General features: G+C 37.4%; 2 protein-coding genes across 2 annotated transcripts; one reads left to right on the top strand and one right to left on the bottom strand.

Annotated features, from left to right (window-relative positions):
• Positions 1 to 7,529: 7,529 nt before the first annotated feature.
• Positions 7,530 to 10,139, bottom strand: hmgb1b (high mobility group box 1b). The gene is made up of 5 exons (XM_042486457.1): positions 10,013 to 10,139; positions 8,770 to 8,925; positions 8,530 to 8,675; positions 8,234 to 8,408; positions 7,530 to 8,103 (listed from the first exon to the last, which is right to left on the bottom strand). Exons 2-5 carry the CDS (start codon positions 8,914 to 8,916, stop codon positions 7,966 to 7,968), a joined length of 606 nt encoding a protein of 201 aa, XP_042342391.1. The 5' UTR covers positions 8,917 to 8,925; positions 10,013 to 10,139; the 3' UTR covers positions 7,530 to 7,965.
• Positions 10,140 to 15,583: 5,444 nt separating this feature from the next.
• LOC121942789 (testis-expressed protein 26-like) lies at positions 15,584 to 18,194 on the top strand. Its single transcript, XM_042486049.1, has 7 exons — positions 15,584 to 15,614; positions 16,169 to 16,253; positions 16,370 to 16,532; positions 16,638 to 16,794; positions 16,969 to 17,133; positions 17,240 to 17,395; positions 17,998 to 18,194. Exons 1-7 carry the CDS (start codon positions 15,602 to 15,604, stop codon positions 18,129 to 18,131), a joined length of 873 nt encoding a protein of 290 aa, XP_042341983.1. The 5' UTR covers positions 15,584 to 15,601; the 3' UTR covers positions 18,132 to 18,194.
• Positions 18,195 to 18,211: the final 17 nt, after the last annotated feature.

The raw sequence follows: 18,211 nt of genomic DNA on the forward strand, positions 1-18,211 counted from the left end.
CACGATAACATATGTAGTACTGGTGAACTGTAAAGACGGAGGCTGAGCACAGTCATTGGCTGTCACAGTCAGATTGTAGAAGGATCGTCTCTCTCTGTCTAATTCTGTGTTCAGGCATAAACTACCAACTGTGTTTACGAAAAACACTTCCTCTTCATCTCCACCGACCACTCGGAGTTTGAACTCTCTGTTGTCACCTGGCAGACAAGAAGAGAGTATATACGATATTAGGTATTCATTATTGATAAAAAAAGAGGCAAAAACTGTAACTTTATGGAAAAATGTGAAACAAACGTATCACACATATAACTTATAGGGTTTGATTTTACATCCATGCTTTTGTTCACACTGGACATGCAGACTGAGTTTGCCATGCACAGGTCAATCCAATTAATGTGGAAACATATTTCATTGCTATCATTTTTATTGCTGTTACACTGCTGAGTACGGAAAGTGTATAATTTTGAAAAAAAAAAAAAATCATTTGTGGCTATGGCTTCTCATTAGCTTTGACTGAACTGTGCAGGATTGTCGTTTTGACCTTTGTTAATTGCATAGACCTATAAATCCCCAGCTGGAGCAGCACGTGAAAAAGACGATACAGGACAGTGAAAATATACTCTGTATGTGATAAAAGAGCAGTAAATGTAAAGTATGAATAGACCTTAAACTTGTCATGTAAAACTAATAGCATTTGTTTATAGAAAAAAAAAAACATGTTCTTTAGGAATAAAGACGACAATTGTTTTTTGCTTTACCACAAAATGATTGAAAAAAAAACCCAAAACAGTGCAGGATAAAGATGATGACAAAGAGCAGGAACAAAGTATTGACAAACAACATTTAAATACAGTAAAAATACAACACTTGATTAAAAAATGCTATACATACATATAGGCTACTTTTATTTTTCTTCCTGTTAAATAAATATTAAAATGCTATTGTTATGGTGGCTCTGAGAGCTAAACACATTGCAAATAAAGAAGTATCTTCACCAATTTGACAGCACATACTCTGTATTCAAAGAAAAAACAACCTAACCAATTTGTTGACACACAAAAACATCAATTTAACAATACATAGAGCATTTGGAAAGAGCGCTGCAAGAAACTCACAACACAACCGGAACTGTTTTCAGGGGACAATGAAGAGTGATGCATTCACCCGTGTGGATTCTGCATGGATGTATTATTATGAAGTGGGATTCTGAAGATTTTGAAATCAGCTATCCTGTTCAAAAATGCTCTGAAATTTAAGTGGTGGCGTTGGCTTATTTTAAGATTGTGATGGCATGATTCAGATAATATTACAGATATCTGCTGTTGACCTAGTGTCAGTATTATAATATCTGAATCATATGTAAATAATGACAGAAAGCTGACGTCAATAACTTTATGAGCCACACACAAACTATGGCACATTTTCCAGCCATGTGCATCAATTTTTAGTGTCCCCTGGAAACAGTTTCCATTGTGTTGAAAACTTGTTGCAGCACTTTTCCAAAATATTATTCACGTGTGGTCAAATTGATGCTTTTGTGTGTGGTTAGTTTGGTAAGGATGCTCTCTTAAGTTGCTTATTCAAGATGTTTCTTCTTTTGCTTGTGTTAGGTCTTTTTGCATGTGTGTTATTAATTTGTAGTGGTTTGAACTCTTAGGTCCACTGTAGCTTTTACTGTAGCTGAATAGAAAGTTAATACGTTATGTGTTTTTTCAATATGATGAATTTCACCAACAAAACTTAATAAACATGTCCATACTATTTGAGACTGGTAAAGTGAATTACACAGCATTTGTCACCCAGAGACCTTACCAGATAAAAGGCTAATTCCTCAGCCATTTCCACTAGGTGGCATAAATCACAAAAATCTTTCAAAGGCCAGAAACTCACCTGAATTTAAATGCAGCTTCACAAACTAGAAACTGCATTTTCCACAACTTTTCCTAAACATAAACAAATATGTCTCTCTTTTTTAAAATTCTTTTTTTTTTTTTTATGTTGTGCAGCGTTTCTGACAGTTAATCATATAATCTTGCATTGCAGTTGTTGACACCATTGATTAGTGATTACTTTGTTTTCTGAAGATGCATATAGTTGCATAGGCTGTGACCAATGCCTGTTCAGTTTGGTCACCTGCTGCAGATTGCTATCATTTTGATATATAGACATACAAATAAACATTGTGATGTCTGTTGGTGCTGCTTTGTGTCTAATGAACATCTGATTGATTGAAGTGTTGCACAGTAAAGAGAAAAGAAAAAAAAACTGTGGGAATAATAAAAGCTGTAGATTTGCTTTTAATTGCCACAGGAGCCATAAAAATGTGATAGCTCAGAATTGTTGGATAAATGCTATATTTCAGTTGTTTGTTTGCACTTACCATCATCTTTATCTGACACATTCAAGGACAGGAAGCAAGTGCCAACCAGTACGTCCTCCAGCAACGTTGCAGAAAAGGTGTCCTGGCTGAAAACAGGGGGGTTGTCGTTCACATCCAGCACATTGAAGTAGACCCTGACACTGGATACCTGTGAGTCTGCCTGCAGCACCACCACAGAGAGTATGTAGAATCTTTGTGCTTCATAATCTAGGCTGCGGGATAACAGGAACTCCCCTGAGAAGGGGCTGAGGAGGAACAGGTTCTCTCCGTCATCCTCCTGCACTGAGTATTTGATAGGCGTGAGACCCTGGAACACTGTTTCCACCTTTCCCACAACGGTTCCTGTCAACACATGATTAATACATAATCACTGGGGGACTATAGAATGAAGACAATTGACAAAAATATTGTCAAAAACAGAAGAACAAAATTATCCTAAAGATTAGAAATGAGCCAATGAAATCACAAGTTAAACAATATTTAAACACCATCATGTAATACTATTACATGATATAATACTATAAAACTAACATTATGCATTTATGCCTAATTTACATCAGGAAAGGCCTCACTACACAGATGACTAACCTGGTACTGTGTCTTCTTTCACTTCAAATGAATACACAGTTTTGGAGAAAGCCATCTGTGTTCGCCATCTGTTATGGGAGTGTAAGTGGACTCTGCCATGCTTGGGCACAGCATCAGTAGATGTATAATACCAGGAAAGAAACGCATGCTGCCCTGAGACTGCAAATTGTCCCTCACTGCTCACATTTACATGAGAGGATGTAGTGTGAAACACCTGAGGAACCAAAAGAATGAAAGAAATGACTCAAGGGCTGGGTTGCACAAAAAATGATTCATTTAATCTAAGATTAGTTCTGATCAGACATTAAAACCAAGTTTAAAAATGAATAAATCCAGTTTTAAAATAAGCAGAGCTCTGCTGCACCATTAAATCTTGGTTTCATAAAGTTTATTTATTTAAACTGAATTTAATCTGAATTTAATCAATTGGGGCAAGCGTCATATAAAAATTAAGATAATAAATAAACAACTAAATAAATAATAATACAAGCATAATCAGCACGCTGATCGCACCGTATAAAAAAGCCAAAAATTCACCATCATCATAAAAGTTATATCAATTTAGTCTGTCTCAACTTTCTTAGAGAACCTAACTTATTTTGCTAAATCGATCTCAGAAAGATAGCCGTTAAAAAAAGTTAAACCCCCTCAACTGTAGGTTTTAAGTCATCCCTGGATCACAGTTTGAATTGAAGTTTCACTGCAACAGAATTAAATTTAATCTAGTTTTACAGAAAAAAAAAACTAAACTGAGATGTAAAGAGAGATTTAAATGCAAAATTTCTTAATTTTTATTCTGTTTTAAAGTTTGGTGCAACAGAATTTAACTTTAAACCATGATTTAATTAGTTAATTGGATGATTTAATTTAACTTGTTTATGCAATCCAGCCTTAGTTTCTTGTTTATGTCAAATATGCACAAATGGGGAGCTTTTTAAGCATTTAAATGATAAATACTTTATTTTCTCAGAGGGAGATTTGGTCTTTCAGCCTGAACATATTCCACACATTTTAATTCCATATAAACTTGATAAATTATTAAAATTGAAACTGAAGTGATTAATATATTCAAACATCAGTTGTAATAAGTTACCCCCCAGTGCTGCAGCACGTAAACTAACAGGCCAACTTACCAAAAAATTAAACAATAAAACTGCGTATTTTCTCCAGTGTCCAGTAGAGTCCATTATAAAGTTTACCTCCTAAGTGCCTCTCACTTAGTCAGAATTGCAAAGTCGAGAGAGAAAATAAGATCCTAAGCGAAACAAAACAGACATGGCATTAAAAAGGGAAGTCCTGGAAACTGCACAGCATTACCTCCACACCAGACCAACAGATGGAAAACTATAAAAGCTGTATCCATAGTGATTACTCAATCTTCTCAGCTTGTAATCCTGACTGACACGCCTCTTTGACATCACTCTATGCACATCCTGCAGCGGGAAAAAAAAAACAGAAAAAAAACTCTTTGGGGCTCCACATACTGCAGATTGAAGGTTTGTTGTTGTATGTGGTTGAAAAGAAAACATGTCCCACAGTTGTTAAATTAATTAATCCACATCTTGTCTAAAAAAAAGGATTCCCCTGAATAAAAGAAAATAAAAATAAGCACTATGTTTAGCTGAATCAGCCTATTTTAAATTCTCTCCATGGATTTTGTTATTGAAGTTCCTCGATGTAGAGATGAAATGGACTCTTTGAACAGTTGCCTCCAGTAAGGGAGCCTGGAGGGAGCCTTTTTTTTTGCTGCATGTCAGATTGGGGAATTCATTCAGAGGCTGCAAGGCGTTCACTGAATGGGTGAAAGGAAAGAAAAGAAAACTGCTGCTGTGAATCACAGGTTTCAAAAGAGCGCTGACATGACACTGTGGCACAGAATGTTAAAGCTGAATTTAGATTAACAGTTAGTGTACCATCATGAAGCAATTGTGTATAATTAGAGAGTATTCGAATGAGTTTCTCCTTGATGTTTAAAATCAAATTACTGCCTCTTATGGGATCATATTTACATCACATTATGTAACCGATACACACCATCATCACTGCTTTTCCCCCCAATAAGAATTGATGTAATCCTAATGTTAACTATATGCAGGAACACTAAGCGCTGAAAGCCTGTTTCTGTGCACGGCTCGCTGAAAGGAGACCACTGTGGCTTCACTCATATTTGCAAACACTTTTGAAAGGACACGTCTTTGTGTGGCAAAGAGCAATGCTGCTGAGAAAAGTCTGATAAATGGACATGTGAACCCCCTTTAAGTGACCGCGAGACCACCGTGACTGTGAGACCGTCTCTAGTTTCACACAGAGGGAACTCAATCCTAGCGAAGGATCACAAAAGAGCCCTGCCTGGACTCACTTGGGAAGTGAACACAAAAACCACAGAGAGACCCTTTCTCTGGATACTTAGGTGACATTAGAGCACTTTGTTTTGTGTTTGTGTGGGCAAACTCAGTAGGGATATATCCTCCTTTGGTCACAAAAAAACACAACTAATTCTTATGACTAACTGTGTTTTTGTCTGAATTATACTTATTCAGTAATATGATAGGTGAAATTAGGGACAAAAGCACTGTGTAATATGTGTTTTACAAAACTAAACTGAGAGCATATTGTCTGATGAAAAATAAGTAAAGCCTTATGTGAAGCAGAATTCAGCCAAAAGTCAAAGTGTATCTGTGTGTGCACAAGTACATCTCCTCTAGCTTTACAAACCAGCTGGTCTGTCTGAAGAGAAAAGCCGTTGTAAACTGTGAGTAGATGGTGAGACTGATGATACAGTCTGTTTCATGATCTTTTGGTTATGATGATTTAACTCTTTAAACCTGAGCAAATTAGTTTGATTTCTTTCAAAATCATGAGGTGAAGGCAATGAGCAACTTAACAAGACATGGCCTAAAAATTTACCAAAAAAAAAAAAAAGTTAAAATATTCCAAGAAAATCACCTGAAAATAAGCACACAAAAAATGACCTAGAAAAGTGTTGATTAAACTGTATTTTTTTCTTTGTAACATGATTTTCATTAAGAAGAGTCTGACTCATTTTGATAAAAAGAAATAAAAATTAAATATTTGCTGCAAGTAAGGCATCACAAATTTAATACTATTTTATGACTTTTGGGGGCCTAATATTAATAAAATTGAATCTTATTTTGAGTGTTTAAGGAACTGCACTAGGTTGTCTTTTCATTAAACTTATATAACATGAAGCAAACTTTCCTTTGGCTGATTTCATTTTCGATCCTGGGACAGAAGACAAAGATTTTTCTCTCCTTCTGTAATGTATGAAGTTATGTTCGTGTCTGACAAATGTTTTTGCACTCAATGTTTCGTCACTCCAACATTTTTGGTTGGTTTCTTATAAATTCACATGGGTACTTGCATGTGCATGACACAATAGCCAACTGATTTAAACTTTTAATTGCACACACTGCAGTTTACTTCATCATGGCGCCACCTTCTGGATTTAGATTCCTAAAACCACAGTACAATAACCAGCCAGGGAATACACCCTATTTTCAGGGCAATTCAGGAAACACAAAACAGAAATGTGAAAGCCAGTAGCACAAGATCAAACGTTTCCAGGTAACTGTAATAACTCCCACAGGACAACAATTCATTCATTCTGTCCAAATCTAGTCTTTTGCAAATTTTTACTAGTAATATACTCTGTAAAAGCAAATTTTAATTTCTCAAATTTGTCTTCATATAATTTGCTGTTTCCTTGTTCCCAAAATCTAACTGTATAATTTTTTATCTATGGACAGCTTCACTGCTGACATTTACACATCAGAAACTGTAACTTAAAATAAATTTGATACCATTAAAAGAACAAAAAGCTGACGTGCTATCTTGCACTTGTACAGCCATTAGATTTACTGTGTAAATAGAGAAAGTTATTTTTTCAGTGAATTACGGTGATTTATGTATTTGTATTAGGTATTAGGTATGTGAGCGAATAGTCAACTAGTCATTTAAATGTTATGCTTAAATATTACCCTCTGAAGTTGGAACCTATAATACTAGCTGGTTAAATGTGTTTATTTTATTCAGAGATGCTGTTGCAATAATCAGACATGTCTCCTAAAGATTTTGTTTTCAGAAATATTTAAATATTATTTAACTTAACTTTAGTGAGATGTCATATTTCGTAGAATAATAAGCAATGCAAATTTCTCCAATGTGGGTCTAACATTGGGTTGTCTAAAATTTTAGAAAATGGGGTAAGGTGCCACACATTTCAGCACATTCAAAAGAAACTTGGTTTTTGAAAAATTGAGATAACACTTTCAAATGGATCTTACAATGTATACCATTTTTTAAACAATTTTTAACCTCATGTATTAAATTATGCTCAATTTTGACTGTTTTCTGCATGTTCTGACTTATAGACAAGTCAAAGTGTAAACTTCCATTTAAATGTTAGGTAACAGTCATTAGATCCATTCCTGCCATGTATACTTGATGGGCTACATGTTCTAAAAGTTGTGCCTTTCAGAACTAACTGAAAACTTCGGAGATACTGAGGTGACTAACATTAGAGGAAGACAAAACACACTTCTTAAAAAAACGACCTTTATTGAAGACATTTTTGAATGTCGACAGCTGTGTTTGATATTAGTGGTATTCAAAGAACAATAAAAAGACATTGGGACAGCACATAAAAAAATATTTTTCAAAATAAAGAAAATACACTAACAACTCAGAAATCTCATTTTTGAGCTGCAACACCTACAGACTAGTTACTTTCATACTGATTTTTAGTTCTCCTAAATTGTTACATAATATGGCAGGGGATAAAGACCTACGACTAGAAAATCTCAAACTTAAGATATGTAGTGTTAACTTTACAAAAAAAGGAGAATAACACTGTACATCTTAAAAACATTAAATATACACATGTTCTTGTTCAATCTGACTTATGTTTCAAGGTGGTGAATTGAGTATATTAGGGTTATATGGCATAAAGAAAAATTCAGGTCCCATCCCTATGCAATCTAATCATCCTCATCATCATCATCGTCCTCTTCCTCCTCTTCTCCCTCCTCCTCTTCTTCCTCCTCCTCCTCATCATCTTCTGCTGCGGCGGCAGGTGCTGAATCCACAGTGCCCTTTGTGCGGTAGGCAACAATATCCTGTGGAGAGCATAACAGATGTGTTTTTAGTGCTACAGAGAAACCTACTCTTCAATGTAAATGTAACCCAAACAGGCTCAAAATGTGATTTGAAAATTTCACAAAAACAGGTCCAGATTTGTCTTTTCACCTTGTCATATTTCTCCTTCAACTTGGAAGCCTTCCTCTCATACGGCTGCTTGTTCTCCGCAGATGAGCTGTTCCACATCTCTCCCAGCTTCTTTGCCGTGTCCCCAATGCCGAGTCCAGGATGCTCACTTTTCACCTTGGGGCGAAAGTCCGCACAGAACAGGAAGAATGCAGACCTGTGGAGAATAAAAATGTGTCAGTGTTAACGATATCACAATCCACTCGGAACTTAATTTCAGAAAAAAAAGACAAAAGAAAAAAAAAACTGTTGTGGAGCAAGTTGATTATGGTACATACGGTGGTCTCTTGGGGGCATTGGGGTCCTTGAATCTCTTCTTCTTCTGGCCCTTTGGGGGAATGTAATTCTTCATTTCCCTCTCATAACGCACCTTGTCTTCTTTGGCCTTATCTTCAAACTTGCCTTTCTCTTTTGGGGACATGGTCTTGGGAAAGACACAAGAGGTTTTAGAAGATGTACACAAAAAAATTGGATTCCTAGAATATAATTTTTTTTATTTATTTTGAGATTGATTTTACCTTCCATCGCTCAGAACATTTCTTGGAGAACTCTGCAAAGTTGACAGAGGCATCGGGATGTTTCTTCTTATGCTCCTCTCTGCATGTTTGCACAAAGTAGGCATATGAGGACATCTTGCCCCTCGGCTTCCGAGGATCCTTCCTCATCCTGGCTTGCTAAATAGAGAGAAAAATATGTTTTGAGATAAATTAATCCATATCTACTCATACAGCAGGAACATCGAAACATCTCCCTGGTAAATTATCTGCCTCTTGCTTTGTCAGCCCCATCTATTGTTTAAATGGGGTGGTGGGAGGAGGATGTCTAGGATGACTAATAATCCATTATACGCAGAGGCCAACATGATGCTTCTTTTAATATTAAACTCAGCTACACATTAGTTTGCGTCAAGCATCCATTCACGGTGGTTCAATGCAAAGCTAGTGAAAAACAGCACAGTCCGTTATATTGTCTAGCAACGTTAGCCTCCCATTAATGCAGATGAAGACATTAGCATTAGCTTCCGACGCCTTTGATTGTTCGCTAGCTGTTAGCCGCTCTCGCTTTGTGTCATCTTGCTTTTAGCCCTTTAGCTAGGCTAGCTGGTGTTAGCACGCTGACATGACACGGTGCTCATTTCATGAGACGATTATTAAAATGGCTGATTTGATTGCGAACAATGGCTAGCGAGCTACTAACACACACCCCCCGCTTCCAAACGGGCCCCGTATTTCACCTCAACGGTATTTATGGTTTAATGTATCTTATTTGATTTAAAGTTTCAATAAAAATGGCAGTGGTCTTGGAGAAAGATGCTTCTCCTGCATCTGTGCACACGGGCTGCCTCAGCAACAGTCAGCGGTATTAACCTACGTTCACCCTCTAGCTAGCGTTAGCTTGTATGCTAACAACACGGCCAGCCAGCATTATCCGGCTAGCGTAGCAGGCTATATGTGTTAGCTCTTATCACATTATCGGACGATACGGTGACCAGTGCGTAGTAGATGCATTTATGACTGGGGGTGCATGATACTTTGTTGTGGTTATTATTTATTGCCACAGCTAATGTCATTGTTAGATAACAACCTACGCAACAGAACTAGCAACACACTTAGCTCGACACTGTTAGCATCCTAACCAGCTCAGTCATGCAACTAAACATTTACAACGCAGATGCATGCTGTGCAAATCCTACAGCAGCCCACTGTTTCATTCATTACAAGTAAGTGTCTTTGCTTGTAAGTCAACATTTATAATGCTTACCCCTACAGCGCTATGTGAGGCCAGCACGTCGGTACGTCTCAAACAATAGGAGGACAAATACTGTCAATGCGCGGTCTTTCGGCTGTGTGGATGTCTCTGTGTTTGTCCTGAACACCGCCTGCCGAACATTGGCTGCCGTCGACTCCTTCACGTATCTTATTGGACGCTCGCTTACTCCAGGCTCGGTTGTTGCACTGGTTATTCAAAACACGACGGGGCGGTGGCGCCAAGCTTGAATGTCAAACAACAAACGGCTGTATTTTTATTGGAGGCAAAAAAAAAAATGATTCAAGTGAAGTTGGGACACACACACACACACACACACATATATATATATATGGGTCAAAGATGTAATTGGGTTTTCAAGCACCCAAAAATTAAAAGTGAAACACATTTTACCATTTAACCTTTTATGGTACACTGGAATGTAAAATGTGCAATTTTATCATTTTTAACTAAAATAACTATTTAAAAAAAACAACACCCCACTAAACCGTAATTCAGTGTAACATCACCTTAGAACCAATTAATTGTGTGAGACAAGTTAATAGCTACATCAGTTAAAATACTCATTTTGAGAATCACAATTCAACCAAATTATTAATTTTTATTGTTAACCTTTATACTTTGGCAACATAATCACAAACACTGGGTTTTATCCTATCTGTTCACAAAACATTTTTATAAGGAATTGGATTTCATTTGAAATGACATTACAATTAGTTTGCTCAATTATTGATCTAGATAATTTCACTAGATTTGTGTCTACTATATTTTTGATTTTTACATATCATAATAATGTCTTATTATTGTTATTGAGGTTATAATTATCAAAAAAAGTCTATTCATATACCACCATCAAGCAGACTGGAACCAAACTTGATCCCAAACATTGGGATGTCATTTCGCTCACAGTAGCTGTGTTCGAAATCACCCTCTATCACGGATGTAGTGCACTATATAGTGTGTTCGCCATTTTGTAGTGTTGTTCGAATTCTCCGCGATTAATTTCATCCACTATGTAGTGGACGAGAAAACACCCACAATGCACCGCAAAATTGAGTGAACAAGCACACTACTTTGTGCTCCGTATCCCACAATGCAATGCGGTCGTGTTTTGGAAGAGGAGAAGAAGGAGACGATGGCTGCCGCACCAACCGCCGCTTTTGTATATAAATTTAAGTAACATTACAATATACACATTTGATGTGTGTAATACTTCGGTGGCGTGGTTTTATGCCTTTTAAGGGTTGCGAATTGTCATAACAAGCGGATTTGTTGGTGGAGAAGCATCCGGTTTGTTATTTGTATCTGCGAGCTAACGCTAACGCTAAGGCTAATGCTAGGGCTTGCCGGTAGTTGCAGCTCTAGCTAGGAGCAGACACCCGCACACCCGCTCACATCTGATCATAGCGTTTTGTTCTCTTTTCTCAATTGGCGGTGTGTTAGAAAAATAAATGCTTTTCTGTTTCTTGTTCCAATGGACTGATGAAGATGTTGAGAAGCTTATTAAGCTTCGTGTTAAGCACAACCAGCTGTTCTCCGGCCGAAGAAATGCGGCTCTGCATGGATGGGATATATTCTAGTGGTGCATATTCATCAATAAAAGACATTTCAGAATTCATATTTGTCATTCCTGATTGAACATTACATTTGTATTTTTTAGTATGATGGTATTTATAGTTGAATAACCATGGCGCATCTGCTGACGCAACCACGTTCAGGAAATTACCATGTAGTGTCCAAATTCTCCTCCCGTCGTCGTTCCCTACATCGTGTATATGATGTAGTTCACTACATCATGTACACGATGTAGTGGATAGGGAGTGAGTGAATGAGTGGATGATTTCGAACACAGCCAGTAATTTGAGCAAAGGCATAATAAAGCAAAATGCTGGCTAGGCCACGCCCACATGCATCAATCATTATGAGCCTTCAGATTGCGGTTAATAGAGAGCCCAGGAATGCCTCCTAAAACACTGGCATTTCAGCATCTCCGGTTCCCTCGACTCAAAGTCATTGGGTTTTCTGAATGTGTTTTTGGCTTGATGTGTGAAATAACGTCTGTGGTTAAGAGAAAGTCTGAACAGATTTTAACATTTTGTTCTCTGATATAAAATACGTCAGTAAATTCCCCACTGTTAACTTTGAAGTTTTGATGTCTTAAAAAAGACAGTTGCAAAAAAGCAGCCAAATAAGTCATCAGGCCGAACATGGATTTACAGCCTTGCTGTGGTGGGGACGTTTAGTCATGTAACTGTGGTGGAGTTTGTTTGTAGCCTTATGTTAGTTTTTATTCCTGCTGATTGTATTTAGGCTTAAAAAATCCTGAATGTGGTGTTCATTAGTTAAGATTATCTTACTGAACAAAACCCATAAGAATCATAAATGTTTGTTTATACACCACAGCGTCATCCATTACATTGAATGGCAGATGTGTGTATATATGTCAATTTTGATATATTATTTTTTATTTCAAATACATTTAATGCTTACATGTATGTCTTAAATGTAATAAATATTAATCATATTAATGGCTTTCTATTTCTTCTGTTACAATGCCCTCTAATAAAGGCAGGGTTGCAAGGCACAGGAAAAAGTCAAGATCAATTAACTTGTATGCTATATTTAGAATATTTTCACCTCTTTATCTTACTGTCAGACAGCCCTTTCTGATCAGGAACTGAAGCCATTATATCCACCTGTGCTCTCTTAAAGCCACCAAACTCCCTAGTCAGACACAATAGTTTTGCCTGACAGAAGGTGGGAGTTTCTGGCATCACTGCCTCAGCTGGTTAGTTTGCTTGTGTTTTTGTGTAACTTTGCTGAATCCAGCTAACTCTTTGAAACAATGAGGAAAGTCAGGATTATTCTTTTTTAGTATCTGTGTTGCTTTTATTTGCTCAATATTCAGAGAGGATAATTTAAAGGTTAATATTATGGGTGTTCCACATATATGTACCTGAAAAACCCAGTGGATAAAGTTTCACCAAACTTAGCACAAACGTGATGCTCTGGGGGCAAGTATATAGAGCACCCCAGGGATGACATTTTCTACAGTCCAACCCCGAAACGTCACCCTTGTTCCCTTGTCAAAAAGCCTTCGGGATTTTTCCATTGGATTTTGGATCATTGCAGAAAATCAGCTCTGTGTGAAACAAACCTTTATGATATTTACAGTTTTTTTTTCAGTAAGTTAATCTTCACTAATGAACACCACTTTCAGGATTTTTGAAACATATATACAATCAGCAGAAGTGAAAAGCTAATGGCTATAAAAGGCTATAAACAAACTCCATCACAGTCATATGACTGAACGTCTTCATCACAGTGAGGCTGTAAAGCCATGTTTGCCGTTATGACGTTCTGTAGTCTTATTTAGCCAAAGTTCACAGTGGGGTATTTACTGACGCATTTTATGTCGGAGAACAAAACATGAAAGTCTCTTCAGCTTGCTTAACCACAGACCTTATTTCACACATCCATCCAAACGCACATTCACAAGGGAACGAGAGATGCTGAAATGTTAACGTTTTAGGACTCATTCCTGGGCTCTATATTAACTACAATCTGAAGTTTCATAATAGTTAGAGCATGTGGGCATGGACTCGTTAGCATTCTGCTTTATTATGCCTTTGCTCAAATTACTGTGAGCAAAATGCTGTTCCAAATGCTTCAGGTCCAGTTTGAATCATATACCTCCATCTGCCTGAGTTTCATGATGAACCAAAGCATTTTTACACTTCTCATAATAACAAACTAGGATCTTTGTGGTCTTATAGTTTCCCGTTTTGAATGACTATCACAGATGACTACCATCTTCTGGGATGGAGGGATATCTCCCCTCACACAGAACGTGCTTGTTGGCCGTCTATTTGTTGTGTTCATGTGCAACTTTTTGGATAAGACACGGTGAGGTGAGGGTGATGCAGCTGGTAATTCTCTGATGTCGGGTTGATGTGTCTGGGCCTTTAGCAACAGACCTTATTTCAGACTTTAATACAAAAACCTGTTTAAAAAATCACTGAGTTTGAGACGAGGGAACTGGAGTGATATTTCTTTTGCAGGTTTTAGGACTCACTACTGGGGCACTCTATTCCAGCAAATCAGCGACATGGGCTGGGTACCAACAAAAATGTGAACTGATTCAATTGTGTAATTGGCTGATGAACATGGCAGAGAGCAGAATAAATAAGAAGATGTTTATGTGGGATAAGGGTAAATGACACTTGGGCAAAAGAGCTTTGCTCACTCTTTAAGGGGGCGGACATGGTGTATATTTACAGGAATAACTTATGCTGCCATGTTAACTCTTTGTTCAAAGACATTATGTCAGTTCCAAAATTAAGGACATATAAAAGAGAAGTTTGGCCCAGCATACAGTATAACATCTAGTTTATTTAGAAGCCAGAGATCCTTACTGTAGTATAGCCATGAGCTTTTATTCCTCTTCCGGCCATCGCGGTAGAGTGATTCAATAATATTCAGGGCACTGGTGTTGAATGTTGTGGCTGTGGAGGTAATGTTCTGATTCGTACAGTCAAGGAGTCTCTGTGTGAAAAAATCTAAGATCCAGTTACAGAGGGAGGTGTTCAGGCCCGGGGGTTACAACGTCTACACCACACCTTACATACCAACTTCTATGCAGGAAGAGTCAGGTTGGGACTGAAAGCAAGCACAGACTTGTGAGGTGAAACAACTCTTATCTTTTACTGAATACACAGCTCAAGTTGTGTCAGCACCTCAAGAAAACAGCTTATTGATTGGCTGTCAGTGTTCATCACATCGCTCTTAAAGTGATTTCAACAATATCGTTTGCAACGTCGTCGACTTGAGTTGTAGTGTGGTCTAACTATGTACTTGAGTTAGAACATTTTTAAAATGTATATTTGGGCTTTAGTTATTGTTGTTATTTTAATGCTATATAACTGCTTAAAGTGGAGCTACTTTTATGTAGTTTTCATTTATTTTCACAGATTTAACCTCATAAAGATTAATAGATGACTGTCTGGCTGAAAAGGAGTAAGTATATGAATTAGTTTGAGAATAAAAATTAAATTATCTGGAGTGTTTGATTCTCTCCTTGTATTTATAGCTAAACTTAAATAGTTGGAAGATATTTATATTATAAATTGGATGAGCACATGGAGTGCAAGAATTTGAAGAACATTTTACAATCCATCAGTATACAAGACAATTATACGTTTTGTAGAGTTGAAGATTATAATATGGAATGACATTACTTGATTAAAGTACTTAGTACTTTACACCAGCAATAGACATTAAAAAAGGCATCTCTGGCAATGTTACATTTTTAATGCAACATCTCCCCTGCTGAGCAGCTCACAGTGGCCATTCAAATGTTGTAGGTCTCCATAACCACAGCACCTACAAACACCCTGCCGGGACCAACTCTGCCTCTGCACCTGAAAGACCAACTTTATACACACAAACTCAAATTTAGGACCCAGGGTTGACATTTCCGCTTTTCAGCAAGCCATCAATGTTTTGAACTGTCATCTGGAAATGGAAAGATTTTCACTTCACTGGAAACAACTATAGCACGAGATACCAAAACAGTGGTCACCAATGGCAACCAAAGGTAATGAAACCAAGGATATATAAAGCTTGCAAGACATTTGTAAATTAACTTGAAAGTAACATAATCTATGTTACAATATTTTCTTACATTTCTAATACATTTTGGTTTATAATCATATGCTAGGCTTATCTTATATTGTGTAAGTAGGCTATATTATACGTTAAACTCTAACTTTTTATTTTGAATAATTCCACAGTATTATTTTTGGACTATTGCCGAGTCACATTTTATGATTGTAACTCCTGTAGGTATAATTTTAATTCTTACAACATTGTAATCGTCACTGTAGGAGTTTCACATTTAATTTACTTATTGATGCCCCCTTGTCTTTGGGTTATTCCGGTCCTGCTGTTGTGAGGTTTAGCAAGGGCATATTTACATTGGAAATGGGGGGAAAGTGTCCCCCTCACTTTCTAAAATCTTCTTTTAAAAAAAAAAATAAAAAAATAAAGGGAAAGTGTACCCTGCTTATTGCCTGTGGCCCAGAGTTAAAGTTATACACTACATCTCAAGAATTCAGGGTTTAGAACAAATACTCATATTTTTTTTTGCAGAGGGCAAACAGTGGTGGGATCCATATGAGACGTCTAATCGAAGACAATTCATCTATCGACCAAACTCAACCGCCCAAATTTTTTTGTAAGTCATTTATGGGCTTTTTGGCTTGGGGTTGAATTTGGAATAAGAAAGCAGATTTATGTGTTTGTTTCTCTCTCTCTTTCTGTAATTGTCTGTCTATGTTGATGCATTTGTAGGTGCGCAACATCAACTTCATTTATAGACTCTTATTCACAGTCTGGACCTTTTGGTTCAACTGTGTACAACAAGGATTTTTGCTGGAAGCCAGCCTGTAAACCTGAATGCATTCACACAGGAACAGCCTCAGGGCAAAGGAGAAACAACCCGCATCCCAGTCAGGTTGGTATTTAGGCTGTGTTAGCCTCAATTTTACATTCATAGTTGAATGCCATGCTTGACCTCTCACAATGTATCGTAACCTTTAAACAAGCTATTTTCTCTAAGTCTTTCATGATGTGGAGGCTGCCGAAGGACACCGCACGAAGCTCCAAGTATGTTGGCTTCCCTTTGAAATGTCCTGCATCTGAAGGGGAGATCCGTAAAGCCTTGACAGCACAGTATCGCTCCATCTACAGATGTGACTTCATGGGTATGCCTCAAGGTAGGACAAGTCTGTTGGTTTGGTCCTGTGTGTATAAAAGCATGTACAAGAGTGCCTGATCTACTGACATCCAAGCACACAGGCGTGTCCAAACAAAACCACCACAGCATTTGTTTCTATAGTCCCTTTGTTGTGGAACTTGTTTGACAGGACATGATCATATTAAAAATGCAGGAAGAAGACTTGCACCTCTGAACAGCAGGCAGGAAGTGCCACCGCTCTCTACGGACACAGAGATGAGAGACAATTACCGACAGCCAAAGCAAAAACCTGAAATGCTGAGCAATCAGTCTCACTACAGAGGCAACACAGATCCTAACCTGGCCTGTCGTGGTATAGGTACTGCATGCCAAAGAAAGAAAATATGGATGTAAACACAGGAAAGAGTGTTTGCAGTTTACCTAGGTTAATGTTTAATCAACTTATTATCCTCTGTGTGTTGCAGTTCCAACTGTTGTGCAAAGACACACACAACAGAAAAGATCAGCTTTAACAAACTATGACAGGTTTTTTGGAAATAAAGTCACTGATGTCACATGTTTGATAAAGTCTCTGCTGCCCCAGGAGATGCAGCAGTTACACAGAGTTTTACCTAAGGAGGGTAAGTATCAACTTTGAATGTTTAAGCATTTTAAAGGTCCTTTGTGTAGGATTTTGGGGGATACGTAAATTGGCAGAAATGGAATATAATATAATATGTACATTTTCTTTCCTGTATAATTACCTGAAAATAATAATAATGCTTTGTTACTGTCTATATCTACTACATAGGGAGCTGGTCCTCATCTATGGAGATCCCCATGTTGCACCTCCATGTGTCGAGTAGCCCAGAACAGACAAACCAAACACCAGCTCTAGATGGAGCCGTTTGCATTTTTTGTGTTTTTGTGTTGGCCATTAGTTAGCAGCCCCTCCTTATCAAACAACGTTGGAAAAATGTTTTTTCGTATTTTTTTTTCCAGAAACACTGATTTGTGATGTGAAACTGCTTAAGTCTATCTTTTTATCAGCTTTATTCACCAGGCCCATCTGAACACTAAAATTCTAAACAGGAGAAGTTTCAGCTGATTGCAATTTGTAATCATTACTGCTAGATGCCACTAATTCCCCCTAAAATCTTACACACTGCTCCTTTAATAGGTTGCTTACTGATTTTGATTTGATGGGCAGGTCATTCATGTTTTGTGTGTTTTGGCTTTGCAGAAAAGGAGGCCATAAGAACAGTTCTAAGAAAAGATGAATATCAAAACAACAGTGAGAAAGTGAATAAACTCGCAGTAGCTGTTCCTCATTTCAGCTCACCAGAGTGGATATCGAGCTGGCCGGGACCTCACTGAATCTTATTTCTTACAGTAGTTAGTATATCTGTCTTTGTGTTTTAATGTAATTTCTTGTCATGGTAGGGGTAAAATGTGTA

Source organism: Plectropomus leopardus, chromosome 5, assembly GCF_008729295.1.
Source record: "Plectropomus leopardus isolate mb chromosome 5, YSFRI_Pleo_2.0, whole genome shotgun sequence".
Taxonomy (NCBI): domain Eukaryota; kingdom Metazoa; phylum Chordata; class Actinopteri; order Perciformes; family Serranidae; genus Plectropomus; species Plectropomus leopardus.

What these genes read in the sequence shown, in the direction of transcription:
- hmgb1b (XM_042486457.1), bottom strand. Translation starts at nt 8,916, where the DNA reads ATGAGGAAGGATCCTCGGAAGCCGAGGGGCAAGATGTCCTCATATGCC. An exon ending in AATGTTCTGAGCGATGGAAG is followed by an intron (nt 8,676 to 8,769) that starts GTAAAATCAATC and finishes GTCTTTCCCAAG; the next exon opens with ACCATGTCCCCAAAAGAGAA. An exon ending in TGAAGGAGAAATATGACAAG is followed by an intron (nt 8,104 to 8,233) that starts GTGAAAAGACAA and finishes TGCTCTCCACAG; the next exon opens with GATATTGTTGCCTACCGCAC.
- LOC121942789 (XM_042486049.1), top strand. An exon ending in TCAACCGCCCAAATTTTTTT is followed by an intron (nt 16,254 to 16,369) that starts GTAAGTCATTTA and finishes ATGCATTTGTAG; the next exon opens with GTGCGCAACATCAACTTCAT. An exon ending in ACAACCCGCATCCCAGTCAG is followed by an intron (nt 16,533 to 16,637) that starts GTTGGTATTTAG and finishes ATTTTCTCTAAG; the next exon opens with TCTTTCATGATGTGGAGGCT.